The 14,797-nt window shown below is 38.7% G+C and overlaps 2 protein-coding genes across 3 annotated transcripts in view; both read right to left on the bottom strand.

Moving 5' to 3' along the window:
- Window positions 1-9,573, bottom strand: part of myo1d (myosin 1D) — a 58,951-nt gene extending 49,378 nt beyond the window's left edge. Inside the window, exon 1 of one of the 2 annotated variants that reach the window (XM_079476085.1) lies at window positions 9,043-9,573. In XM_079476085.1, coding sequence (XP_079332211.1) covers window positions 9,043-9,137 — 95 coding nt within the window. In that variant the 5' untranslated portion in view covers window positions 9,138-9,573. The remainder of the gene's footprint in view (window positions 1-9,042) is intronic. The other variant, XM_079476086.1, reaches the window with a different exon arrangement.
- A 543-nt stretch (window positions 9,574-10,116) lies between these two features.
- LOC306906138 (uncharacterized protein) lies at window positions 10,117-12,936 on the bottom strand. Its single transcript, XM_079477279.1, has 8 exons — window positions 12,863-12,936; window positions 12,231-12,305; window positions 12,062-12,127; window positions 11,905-11,967; window positions 11,715-11,781; window positions 10,994-11,440; window positions 10,825-10,920; window positions 10,117-10,713 (listed from the first exon to the last, which is right to left on the bottom strand). The coding sequence occupies exons 2-8, from the start codon at window positions 12,303-12,305 to the stop codon at window positions 10,310-10,312; spliced, it is 1,218 nt and encodes a 405-aa protein (XP_079333405.1). The 5' UTR covers window positions 12,863-12,936; the 3' UTR covers window positions 10,117-10,309.
- Window positions 12,937-14,797: the final 1,861 nt, after the last annotated feature.

The raw sequence follows: 14,797 nt of genomic DNA, 5'->3' as shown, positions 1-14,797 counted from the left end.
AGCCCATAATTCCCCCAGGTCTTCTAACAAATACATCAAGGGAGTCATGAAAAGAGCAGTGACCCTTTAAATCAAAATTATTCACCATGGATGCAGACTAAAGCGTATTACGTTTATGCTATATGAAGTTCACTTAAAGAGACAGTACACCCAAAAATGCTAATTCTGTCATCATATACTCTTCATCTGGTCCTTTAAAACCAGTCTGACTTTTCTTCCATGGAAGGCGAAAGCTGCTTTTGTTTCTCACATAAACTTCAAAGTTCATTGCATTAAAGAGAGGAGCTCAAACATTCAGATTCATTTCCTAAGTTCCCTCAGTCACACAGTTTTGGAAACACAGGGGTTATTGAGAAAAACAGGATTTTAAAGGTCCAGTTTATGAAATGAATCAATTGCTCCACTCCTCCCTTTCGAAACACTACGGTGGCTGACACATGACTAAGATGTTGTTATGTTTTTGCTTCTTTCCCAGAGGACATTACAAATTTAGAAAAACACGTGCTGTACAAGGGCTACTGTAGAAAAAAACATGGCGAATTCCATGTGTGGGATCAACGGTGAAAATAGCTCAAATAGCTCATAATAAGGTTATAAAAACACAACACTTCATTGTGTAAGGTCTTTAGTAGGGCTGGGCGATATATCGTTCAATTCTTATGTTCAGTCTTAAAGCCAGAGGGCGCTCTCGCGCAGAAACTTAGAATATGGGACACCGAAGAAGAACGATTTACACACACACACACACACACACACACACACACACACACTGGCTGTGTCTCGTTTGAAGCCTGCTACGTCATCAAGGCTGTCTCATTTTATATAAGCAGGTAGGACACTTCGTATGCAACCTTCTAATGCGACCTACTTTCACAAGGTGTTTCCTTTGTTGCTAGAGATAACCCACAAATTCTTTGAGTCGGCCAACGTCTGTTATTTGAATAAACAGCAGCATCTGCACCGTCACCTTTAAATGTTAAACGTTTACAACGTTTACAACGTTTCCGTCACGTTTTTTTAATCTTAGCAGGCAAGTGTAGTAAATAAGTGTTTAGGGATTTTTAAACATTTTAAAACATTAAGGCAAAACATGGTACATTTTTTTAACTCTTTTGGCATTGTTTAGGGTAGAAGTACCCAACTGCGAGTGCAACATGTTGTCATAGCAACATGGTACTTCCCGTTTCCTTTTCTGCCAGTATGTCCTACTTAATTCTAAGTTGCATCCTTTAGAGAATGATACCTCGGCAGGACACAAGGACGCAGCCTTACGAAACGAGACACAGCTACAGTTCCTGGAAATGAAATTAGTGATGTTCTATCGCTGTTCTTCAAACATTTTCAGGTATTTTCATGATAAAAAAATATATATTTATAATGATGATGTTTGACGAGTGTTCAAATGCACGTTATAAACGACTCAATCTCGTAGTGATTTAGATCGAACAGTACTTCCTACTTTTCAGAGAGCCGTAGAATCGATATCAGAATCGATTTAGACTTATAAAATTAGTGCGAGACTGCGAGTTGCGATATATATCGATCAGCCCTAGTAATTATACACCTTTGAAGACATAGTTATGTATATTATATTACATTTCTGTCAATAGAGCCTCCAAAAAAGCTAAACCTTTAAGTAAATGTCCTTTAAGCAAATGTTTCAGCTTAGTCAGTGACGTTAATGCGTGTTAATCAGAGTGTGTGTGTGCTTGGTGATGTCAGCAGATGGCAGGCAGGGTGGCACGGCGGCCCTGAAGCAGCACGGATGAAAGGGCTCTTTTGTAGAGGCCTGTGAAGTGGGATGCAGCGGTGTACCCGCTCCATTGTTCTCCTGTCAATGTGAGGTCTGTGTGTAAGAGCGCATGCCAGACCTCCACACCCCAACACGGCACGCTGGCTCTACTCACCCACACCATCGCCTCAGGGAGTACAATGTCATCTAATGACAATGAAAGATCATTTCCACAAATAATTGTACTACAGCAGTATCTTGAAGCACTATGTCCTATTTTTTTAATGCATACTATTATATATTAAAATAATGTCCACAAGTAATGTTTTTTCAAATGTTGCATTTCACTTTTAGATGTGGAAACAAAATTGACATGCATGTGTCTGATTTTCTCAACCTGTTTAGTCCCAGAGAGTGGCTGAGGCTCTGTCATCTCATGCTCTCAATTTCCAGGAAGGTTTGGGAGGGGTTGCTGCTCCATGGAGCTTAGGGATGTGTGTTGTGTTATAACCGGCAATTTTTTCAGCTGGATGTGATCCACAGGTAACCATGTCCACTAGAGCACTCCACTAGACTTTTCTTTCTTAACATTAGTTAAAATGGAAAGACTTTCTGTAGTTTGGCCATCAAGTCAGTCCAGGACAATCACACCATTTTTAGAATGGGATCACTTGCCAGGCTCAGTATAACTACTGGGTTCAGCCTTGTTTGGGTGGGTCTCTTGCGGTTATTTGCCTGTGGTCGACCAGGGTGGGGTGCAGCCACTGACTTTCCCTATATAACAGTAAAAAGTGAGTGGAGTGAAAATTACTGGACAGTATTTGCAAGGATACAAAAGAATATATAAAGACTGTACCACAAACAGGCCTCAGCGATGCACTGAATTCATGATTTATATAAAGCATAACATAAAAACCTGATTATACATGCATATTTGTACTTGTTTACGTCCTGTCATTTAAGTCAACGTATAACGTATGGAATTATGTGATGGTCCAGCCCCTAGATAACAAGTCTGTGTATTCGCAAACTCAGCAAAGAGAGGGTAAGCTGTCCGTGATCCGTGCTTATCCCTGCACACAATTTACCAGCAAGCAATCAGTGTTACTCAGTCCACAGCTTAACACACATGCTTAGCATGCTGGGCATGACCTGATAGCGAATCTGTTTATCATCTCTGTTCTGTCTGATTTATTGCTCAAACGTTGCTCTTACAAAGCTCATGAGACTTATTGGAGATTGCAGATCATTTAAATTTTGGGGTTAAAGGCACACTTTAGAGACATTTCACAAAATATCTTATTTCGTGTTCCACAAAAAGTCATATAGAGGTTTTGAATTACATGATTAGTGAACTTTTATTTAGGTCTCAATGCCATCCATTTGAAACAACAAATAACAAAATGATTTACAGAATGTAAAAAATTCTGTTGCAAAATGCAATTGGACATTCTGGCATAGCTTACTATATATTGAATTATTGAGAAACAAAATTCTCTGCAACTTTTACTACACTACATTTGTTCACTGTTAAAAACCATCTGCTTCTGTACTTGCGACAATCCTTTAAAGCTTAACACTCATCCTTCAACAGAAAAACCCATTTTTCTGAGGAGACAAATTGTTCATGCCCGTCCCACTGTGGTCAGTTTTTCCTCACTCCTTTCGCTCAAGTTAACCTCTTTTACAAACATGCTACTGTGGACGAAGCCTGAAAATGGAAAATGTATGTCCCACTTGGCAATGCTTTAACAGTTTGAAACGTGCAGCTTTACAGTGACTTTCAGGAAATGAGAGCCAGGTGTAAATGCCAGAGCGAGCCAGCGAGGTTTTTTCACTCCCTTCATTGTCTCCTTGAGATCAGAGGAACGTTTGTTCACCAGTCAGGATGAGTGGAAAGGAACGATGGAAAAAAGACATGTTTCGCCGATTACGTTTCAGAGGTCAGCTGTAAAGCGTAAAAGGGGTTTCTGGTGGCTGGATTTGGCCCTGAGCCCACCTCTAACACATCTGTGCTTTTAGATCATGGTTCAGATCCCAGTATGATGTCACTGAACGGTAGCGGACGAGATGACAGCCAACTCGAGAAAGAAAATAGACAGAAATACAAGAACAGCCAAGTGGACTCAGACATTACTCAGCAAGCTATTTCAAGAAGTGATCTCCGTCAGTGTAAAAGGAGGGCAAGTACCAAAACAGACAAGAGGGGAAAAAGAAATACACATAATGAGATAACTGGCTAAACAACAGAACGAATAAGAAAGATTGAGAGTGAAACGGAGGAAATTGGTCTGAATGTTTTTAAAGGGGACCTGCAATTCGGATCAAAGAATGAGCTCTTGCTCGCACATCCATCATTCTGTCTCATCTAAATGCTATGAGACAGACAGAACAGAGGATATATAATATAATTTATTTTTTAATTAATGTAATGTAATCAAACCAATGGTTGGAGAGAGGAAATGGGCTTTCATGTTAATGGGAGAGGCAGATACACAATTTGGGATATATTTAGGAACCTCACAAATGAAATTTGGGTTTACATTTTTAATACAAACCTGCCAATAACTAAACATGGAGACAGTAAAGGGTTACCAAAAGGGTGAGGTATAAAAATATAGAGACCGTAAACCCTAAAGACAGGGAAAGGGCGCGAGTGACCCCCACTACCATGATTCGTCGCCTCAGCGGCTGTCGCCAAGTCACACAGTCCACAAATGAGACGTCTGTGGAGTTTAAAGCTTATTCTGGGGGAAAAAGGGCAAAAAAACACAGCACTGTTTATGTAAGGCCGCTGATATGTTTCAGATTACAGGGGGTTGTATGGAAATTCTTACGGGCAGACGGCTCTTTTCCTTCTCTGTAGAGAAAAAATAAGAGGATGTTTGTTGGCGCAAATAAATCCTTTTGCACCATTACAATCTTCAGATTTAAAATCAAGAAATCTGTAAAGCCAGTGACTGAGCAACAAGATGAGGGCTAGGTCACTACGTTCTTAAAGGAATGGCAAAATCATCCTCCACAACAACAGGTATTGAGTGGGATCCTGTCATAAATGAAAGAGACAAATTGCACAAGCGATTTTTATATTGTGGTATTTTTCAGTAATGATGTACTCCACGCCAATGGAATGCAATTCAATGGAAACAGCAGCCGTATGATGGTCTCAAGTAGCCTGACAATGTAAACTTCTGCAAACTTTTGTTTTAAACGATACCGTTATTGTTTCCACATAAACGTCAAAAATATACATTTGCAAAAACAGTAACATAACATATGCACACGTATTACAGTACGTTCAGAGTTCACCATCATATGTGTACTGTATGTGCACAGGTACAAACTGTTTATTTACAAAGTAGAATGCATTCAATATTTTGACAACATTGCTATCTGTGCGCAATCTTTTAGGATAGTGTTGTTAGTATAAACCATATTAGACCTTAAAAGTCAAGCAGGTAAAATCCAAATGAAATCAAAATAGGGTTATTTACTGTCTGTGTTGATGGAAACAATGAGAGATTTAACCACATTTATGAGTATTTATGAAACTCAAAGCAGGTCAGACAAAATGTACTCTGTCTTTGGTCTGATGCCGTTTACATACAGTATGGCATCATACAGCAAATCGTTCGGAATTTCAACAGTTTGTATTTTTCCACTGATATTCTTTCTCTCTTTTGCACCAAAACTCTACTGAAATCTATGTCGATCAGGGTACCTGAAAACTACACTTGTATACTGAAGATAAACTTAAACAATTGTAACTAATTTCTTCCTTACGGGACAAAATGTTTAAATCCATCTGTACATGTTTGGGAAACTAAAGCGTCAACCTTATGTCTGGCTCGCACAGTGCACCTGAGCTTTGAGAAGACTTTGATCCCTCTGTTTGCTTTGCTGGACTGGAATGGGGTTGTCATGAGTCACAGCTGGACTCCACATGGTCCTGCTATAAAGGCAACAAATGGCTTTTTACACCGCTGATATGGGAGAGGCTTTGTTTCTATTCAACAACTAGTTTCACAGCACTGAAACATATACTTTACCTGTGATGGAAGATAAAATCTGAGAGCTATACGTTCCCAATTCTAGACTATATGATATTTTGCCTTTATAAAAAGAATTCCACATCAAGATAAACAGACATCTTTATTTGCTTTGGTTTAACTTTGTCTAAATTTTTATTTTAGTAAATTGCAAGCATGTGGAACAAAAATAGGAACATGGGCTTAGTTTTCATAGTTTGTAGGATAAGAGTTGTAGAATTGTTTTTTAATTTTACACACCACTGTTGAAAAAACATCAGAAAAAGCTGTGAGAAAACACCAAACCTAAGCTTCAAAGGTTTCCCTCTACAACTCTATAACCACAAACATGTCAACTACTACTAAACAGTATTATATTCTTTTATTCTTAAGAGGAAAAAAATAAATAAATTCCTGTATACCTAAAAACAGATGCCTAATATACTTTAACACTGCACACTGAGGGGCCGTTTCCCTGACAGGGATTAGTTTAAGCCAGGACTTGGTTTTAGTTAAATTAGGATATTTAAGTCGTTTTTAAAAGACATACTTTACAAAGAAACATTACTGGTGTGCACCTTGAAACAAAACAATGGCACTGATATATTTTAAGATATGCCAGTGCAAGTTGTTTTCGATCAAGACACCGCTTACATTTAAGTTAGTCTGAGGCTAGGCTTAAACCCTGTATGGGAAACCGCCCCTGAATGTTAAACATTTGCTGAATAATTCAATGTGAAACAATAACTAAAATGCATCATACAGTCTAAATCATTTCAACTAAACTTAATAGCATTCATTTGATATCTGTGACATTTTCAACCTTTCTCTCGTACACCAGACAGAAACCCTGTAACAAAAATGACTCATTCCTCTAGTGGGTAATATAGCAAAGGACTGATGTGAGGGTCAAAGGTGACATCTCCAGTGCACGAAAATGTCAATAGGAAGAGTAGCAAGGCCTTGCGAGTTGACAAGATCTTTTTGGCTGCCCTTTCTTCCTGTTATTTCCAGCAAACAGAACAGTACAACTACATGAGAGTCAAAGGTTAAATACATAGTGTAAACCAAGTGAAAATGTCACGCTGTTAAGGAAACACTTAAACATATACTGGCCTGGAGCCAAAGGGGCAATGCCACATAAAAGCAAAAATACATCTGAACCGCCTCAGCCCTTAGTATCAAAGACTTTCAGACTTGGTTTCTGTGCGCCTTTGCTTAAAGATACCCTGAGAAAACAGAGTTGGGTAAAAGTGTACAAGAAACTAAAAGATACTGACATGATGTAGTCGTGGTTATCAGCTATTTAATCTGCAATATCAGAGCCAGTGTCTGAAAGAATTCTGAAAATGTCTCGGGCAGCACTGGTAATTGTTTCTGGAAATGCGCAGAGGATTGCCAAAAATTCCCCAAGATCCTAGGGGCAGACAAAACAACACTGCCATATAAAGTAAAGCCCTGAACACACATCAATTAAGCGCTGATTCCAGAGTAACCTCCACATATTCTTGCTTGAATTAGGCCCATTGTGTAAACACAAAACTATATTTCACCAGTCTTGACACTTGTTTAACTTTTCTGCTTTGCTGTAAGTGATTTAAGCCCATTACAATGGGGTGGAAAATTGACAGATTTACTTTAAATCTCTTGGCAAACCATTTTGTCTTATAGTTTTGCGAAGAAAGACTGAATTTCAACCCGTTGGCGTGTTTAAGACTTTCTTTGACGGAACAATCACAGACTGACTGATCCACCGCAGTGTTAACACAGCTGATTTTACTGGATACATTTTCCATCTCAGAGGACAACCAGATTGATCTGCATCGCCAGGTCGAATTCAAATGAGTTGTATTAATTCATAAACTGTGCACACAAATTATCTTCCTGAAAAACGTCCTTCAAAAAGCATCGCATTGAAAACACATTCCAGTTTAACAACAGTTCTCTTTATCACTCCAGAGGGCACAGGATGTGACCTGGCATCACGTAGCTGCAGCTATTCCAGCTGAAGTCCCAGACACAGATGTGGAGACTGAAGAAGCAGGAAGCCTGGACACACCCTCTGCAAATAACAAACTGCACACGCCATCTCCAAGCTACGGAGAAACCAGGCCACGGCTGTGAGGTGGGAAAAAGCAGACACCTCGTGCTATGCGTCACTGGAACCTGTAAGCATCCTTCGCTGCTTGTGGACTGAAGAATGAATTCAGAAATCTTTTTGTAGACGTCTCGTCAGACGCACACGCCTGGCTCAAAGTGAACTTCCAGTCTGTGTTTGGTTATAATAGAACAATACATTTTATATTCAATCTATACTAATATCCATTTATATTAATACTTTATTGTATATTCGTTGTATTTAATTAAAACTACTAAACGTTATTGATACTTTGCGAAGGTCTACCTGAATGTTGTTTGAACTGCATATGTATCTTTCTTCTGCTTTTACATCAAGCAAATCTAAGTTACTACTATTGATATTTTCAGTACTATAACCAAAAGAAAAATAAGAATATCAAATACTTTAAAGCAAATTTAGTACTGTTGTGAGACTTTTATAAATAGGTCACTAACAAACATCAAAGGTTGATAAACAGGAATGAAAAGCAGTTTTTTAGCATTGTTATATTAAACATTAACAAAACAAGGTATGCTACATTGCTCGGCCAAACTGCTCATACTATTCATTTATTGACAGTGTTGATAAGGGAATGCGATCTGTAAAACTGAAAGAACAAAGCACAAAGCACTTTGCAGGATTTCCACTGCAAAGTTGTTTTAACAATAAGGCCAATCGGAAGGGGGTGTGTTACCATGACTGTCATACCAACTCCGGCTGAGCAGGTGCAGCCAGTTAGATGAATAAAATAACCATAGAAAACAACAACAATGTATCCATTTATGCACCTATAAGGTTTGTATTGCATCATTGTTACATTTACCTCTAAAAGGCCATTGGCCAATCCATCCCAGATCTAGTCAGAGATCAATTAATTTCCCATTGTCTATTCAGACCAAAGCCTCAAATGTTTCAAGGAACTCCTCTCCCAGGTCGTTTTATTTAGCATCTCGTTCATTTTTCTGTTAAACAACTACAGATAACCCATCGCACGGTGATATGGCAAACACAATTGGACATATGCATCACACATCCCTTAATTATTATTCATAAGTAGATAGAGACACGAACTTGCCTCTATGAAGTGACGTAACGTGTCACGTTATGATAGCATCGTTCGTCTATTCTTAAATGGCAAAAGGTGAAACCTCGTCTTGTCTTACCTGAGTTTCAGGTTGGCCATAAACTCTTCCAAAGACACGTTGTCCAGAAGAACAAAGTCCGCCTTCCCGAACTCCAAACTTTCGTGTTCTGCCATACTAACGCGTTAAAAAAATACAAACGCAATAATCTAAAACTCGTCTTTGAATATCTCACGAATACACAAATCAAGTCGACGGTGCCAAACGGGAGTTATATCGCATCGCAATTAATTTGTTTACATTTGCCTAAACCGCGTTATGTCGGCTTGTACTCATGTCAGCAGGCTATTGAAGGTAAATATAAACGCGCATTCACAATAAGTTGCGTCCGTATGTTCTGCTGTCACAATCCTCCGAGCAGTATACGCTCCTCGTTGGCTTCGAAACTTCACACAACTTTGAGTGCCTCCCGCCGTTTACGAAGTGATAATCCGCAACATCGAAACTCTCCTCCCGTTTTCGTGAACGAGTCTGGTCTGTATCATTCGGTGCCTCGGGACGATTGGTATCTTGCCTGTGTCGCGCGGATGCCCCTCCTATTTCAGGGAGAGTTCGGCGCGAGCGCGTATCTTTTACATATATGAATGTTAGAAGTTATATACGTTTGGCGTGAAAGTCACGTCTGAATATGCACAGTCTGTGAGCTTTCTCCCAAAAATATTCTCATCACAGAGATCACAGAGATTCTGAATATACTGGAATGTCCGTCTGTCCTTTAGCCATACAAGGAGATGGATAAAATCTTCTATATATTTACCGCAATTGTTCATATAATAATGTAATATAAAAAACAACTTTTTATGCTAAAATTGTGAAAGATTCGCATTTAGGCTACACGCATGCGTTATGCTTAAAAATCTTGTTTGACCACTTTTTACGTTGTGTTAAAACCTTGTTACATCATAACTGTGTAAAGGCGCGTGCTGCCAAAGTGTCTATGGCAACCTCAAGACAGGGGACGCGTTTAAGTTTAATGAGAAGTGAAGATGCGGCTTCAGGTTCCTCTGTGTGTTGTCTGTGGTCATCGTGTCATCCTCCATTGAACACAATGACTCTGCTGCCCCCCATCTGTTACTCAGAGACTCCGACAATATACGCAATATTTCTTTATTCGTTTACCAAGTTACCTCTCCACTTTTTACTAGTATATAATAATTATAATAACAATAATGTATAATACATATTTAAAAATAAAAATAGGTAAAACAATGAATAACATACACAGCAGAACATCTGAAGTCATATACTTGTCTTATCAAAGAGGCTTCCTGTTGAATGAAATGCTCATTTATATTTTTCTGACCATCAGTAATGAACCCCCAAAAATAATGGTGTTGGATGAAGTGTTGGCCCAAGAGCGGCCACGATTATGGGTCACATAAACCGTAGCACCCTTGCGCAAGGTTGTCATGTACGTAGACAGATTTCCAACTGAGTTTGGGCCCTGAACATTGCTATGGGAAACAGCCACCCAATAACCATTTACAATGAGCCATAGGTCCGTAGGACCACCACCACCAGTCTGTGTGGAGAAAAAGAACTGATAGACCCCTGATACTGGAGCTTTGAATACCCCGGTACGACTGTTTAAAGCCCTGCCTTGATTCACAAACACTTTCCTATATACAATCCTGTTCACTTTTCCTGAGATCTGGCCCGGGAAGGAGGCAAAAAAGTGGATTTTTGCTTTCACTGTATTAAAAAAAACATTCCATTAATCCTCATTATAAGGGAAGGTATACATGTGATCATAAGGATTCAGTTTAACTTAACAGGGATCCTGGATGCAAAGAAAGGCCTCACCTCTATTTCTGTTTTTCTGACACATCCAGGTGATTTTGTCTCTGGTGATGCAAGATTCTCTTTTTCTGCACTTTCCACACACCAGTGTGTTTATATCTAGAGTAATTGTCATGCAACAATCAATAATGTTCTGCAAAAATTATGTAGAATGAGATGCTTTGGACCTTACCTGCACAGTATGCCGTTTGACACACTACCGGTTTGACAAACTTGTAGACGTAGTAATTTCCCATACACGCTTTCACTTGAATAGGAGGTGATTTGAACAAACAGCAGTTGTTTTTCCAGTTTCCACACACTTTGCGAGTGACCACTCCGTCTCTTATCCGTGGGTGACCACCGACAAGCCAAAGAGGCGCGTGCGTGCCACACCTCTCTTTTCTCACGCACCTCTCAGGCATCTGGATGGTTTGTCCACGGTAGAAGAGACGGTACCAGCCCTTCCACTGCATGCTGCGGTCACAAACAACTTTCTTGGTGGTGTAGTTTGTGGCTCTCCAGACCTGGTCAAGTGCGGTGTAGTGATTGCAGGGGTCAACGCCTGCATCATTCTCATCCTCACCAGATCCCTCATCATCTTCAAACTGGCTGAGGGTATTGAATAGATGGTCGCTGCCTAAAAGAGCAAAATATAGCTGAAAAACGTTCTCTTATTCAATTCTTATGCTATCGCTTATGATTAAATGCTTGAAATTACGTTTTGTCACATAAAACTTAAACGTGTTCAATTTATCTGTTTTGTTTCACATTTATTTAACTCATCAAACTAAGTTAAGCACTTTCAAATATTTGTATATGTTACAGCAAGTCACCACTGGACAAAATTGAAGTTACTCAATTCAAATGACTTGCAAAGTAGTCAAAAATAAAAAGTGACTATTGTCACTTACCACTTAAGGATGTCAAATTCATGTCCACATCTGTATTGAGGGGCTGTTGTGAACAATACGGCAATGCCTGCAGTAAGTCAGAAAAGTTTCACAGAATGTCATGTTTAACTATACAAAACCTTTAACATTTCCATTTGTCAAAAAAAGGGTATCCTTTCCACTCAGTCAGCAAAGAGAACTGTAGTATTACCTGACTCATGACTTCTTGCTTTTGCTTCATCACTACTTGTTCATGTTTCAAGTTTTCCATCTCCTACAGAAATAGATGAAACGCAATGTGTGCATCATTCATACCTCAAAAATAAAAAGAAACATACACAAAAAACATTCAATGATCTAGTAACCACCTTATACACAATAGCTAGCTGCTCTTGCAAAGGCTTGTCACCCATATTCCAAGCACTAAATGTATACTGTAAAAAAACACAGAAAATAATGTGACAAAACATATTACAATCAAATTACAGTTGTTCTTAAATGTTAATAAAATAAATTGTAAGAAAGTGATCTGCTTACTGAATGATCTCTTTTCTCCGTGCCAGCTGCACAGATCACCAGCACAGCTAACACCTGGATGCACAAGGCAAGCATCTAAAGGAAAGAGTTAAAAACAGCATTAGGTTTAGCATTAAACCTGCATCTGTTTTTTTAAATACTTGTTTATAATGTATAAAATGGGGCAGAGCTGTTAAAGTGACAGTTCACCCAAAAATTTAGTCATCATTTACTCACCCTCGAATTGTTCCAGATCTTTATAACATATTTTTTTCTGATGAAATTTGGAGTAATGCTTGTAACCAAATAGTTCTTGGCCACCATTGACTACCATAGTAGGAAAAATCACAATTGTATTCAAAAGCACCCCAAACCTGTTTATACTACATTATACAAAATATCTTCTTTTGGCTTCAACTGAACAAAGAAATGTATAAAGCAATTTTCCTACTATTGTAGTCAATGGTGGCCAAGAACTATTTGGTTACAAGTGTTTGAAACAACTTGAGGATGAGTAAATGATGACAGAATTAGCATTTTTTTGGGCTGAATTGTTCATTTAAGGTCCCTAAGCAAATTTGAATGTATACTCTATACTATAAATTGTCTTTTTGTCTATATGCCTGTTCAACAAAAAAACTGTAACAACTTACCTTGTCAAAGGGAGCAGATCTCTATGTGTTATATGCCAGTTAACTGAGTTTATATACTGCATCTGTTTAAGGGTGGATGTTGTTGCCATGGAAAAGGAAGTTACTGGTTTGACTTTCACACCAGTGTACTCTTACATCTCAACATGGTCACACTGTTCGCAGATAAAGTGCTAACATCACCACAGACCGTTTTTGAGCTCATGAGGTCAGCAAAAATTTCTGTGCAAAATAAAACATTAGCATATTTACAAAATACTGTTCACAAAACAAAGTCCACAGTATTTTTATGGATTGCATATGTGGATTAACTTAGGCAAACTCAAAGATAGAAATAACGATGTCAAAAAAAGTAATAGTAAGAACTTTAGTTCAAAGGTTCAAATATATTTTTTACACAATAGTAGACTTCAATAGCATTTAAAGTGATAGCTCATTATATACTCACGCTCTTGTCATTTCAAACCTGTTTCAGCCTTCTTTTTTTCCGCAAAACCCAAAAGGAGATATTTTGAAGAAAGCCAGCACCCATACACTTCTATTGTATGGACAAAAAACCAAGTGAATGGGTACCACCGTTGTTCGAGTTACCAACATTTTGTGTTCTGTGGATGAAAGAAAGTTATACAGGTTTGAAATCTCAAGACGGTGAGTAAATGATCACAGAATTTTTACTTTTGGGAGAACTATCCCTTTAACAAGTCTTTTGACGGTTATAGATTTTGGCTTCGTAAGTATCATTCAGAAACCACATGACAAGTCAATGGTTAGAGCAATTCTTGCAGTATCAGCGCAATAATAAGCAGAGCCACATATCGTGGTATTGTGTATTAGGCCAATCAATATTTATGCACTTTTGGATCAGTCTATACAATATTAGATCTAATATCACAACCTGCAGGTCTGTAAAGGAATGTCATTACTCTAACACTTGGAGAAACAAAGAAAACTGGAGTTTAAAATGAAGTGGTGGTCATGTTCATGGAGATTCATGTTATTGCAAAAGTCAAGAAGTCAAGTTATTGCAAATGTGTTCAGTAAGGTTAATATGTACTTGCTTTTAGTAGTGAATGCTTTAAGCATCTGCAGTTGCAAATAATCGACACAAGGTGGTGACATTATTTCATGGGCTTCAATACTTTGCCTACTACTCTGATATTGTACACAGAACATTATTTACAAACCTGCTTACTCATGTACATGTTGATGTGATATTCAATAATACAACATTCTGATGATAGACTTATTATGTAAGTGTTTAATACAAACCGATAAAACAGAACGCATGGGGATTATGGGAGTATAATGAGTTTCATCAATGGCTCATTAGGTAGCTTAAACCCTCTCTGAATACATTGATCAACTCTTGTCTGGGAATATAAATCTGAATAGAACCAGCAGGACGTTGTGTTTTGGCTCATTCACCTCTCATTTGTACCATGACATTTTGTAAAGTGTAAAGGCATCTGGCAGCGGCCTCGTCTCTCGGTGTCAATGCCGCAATGAGCAGTCGATTGCATGATTAGATCAAACCAATTCAATCAGAACAATAGTCAACCTGGGAAAACAATGTTCTTGTTTTGATGTGGAACACGGGCACCGACCTTTTAACGTAAACAACTGAAATCAGTTAACAGCCCTGAGGAATAACAAGCACGGCGGAGAGATTAGCTCCTATTGAGGCCTGTATGAGATGTTTGCATACATTACAAACCCAAGTGCTCATCACTTCCTCACCATTTGACCCCCGCCCCCACTCGGTCCACTCACCCGAAGAAAAACACATACACGCTATCATTTATGGCCTGCTCTTAACGGCTGTGCTTCTCCTGTCAAGAGTTCCTGGAACAGGCCTTATATGGTTTGTCACGTACTTGTACATTCTAGCACATCAGAGGACTTTAAGAGAACTGGGCATTCAGTGACACGCAAATCACG

This window comes from Barbatula barbatula (genome assembly GCF_947034865.1).
Source record: "Barbatula barbatula genome assembly, chromosome: 16".
Classification (NCBI taxonomy): Eukaryota; Metazoa; Chordata; class Actinopteri; order Cypriniformes; family Nemacheilidae; genus Barbatula; species Barbatula barbatula.
Note: the sequence above shows the minus strand (reverse complement) of the source record. Positions and strands in the feature narration are given on the sequence as shown.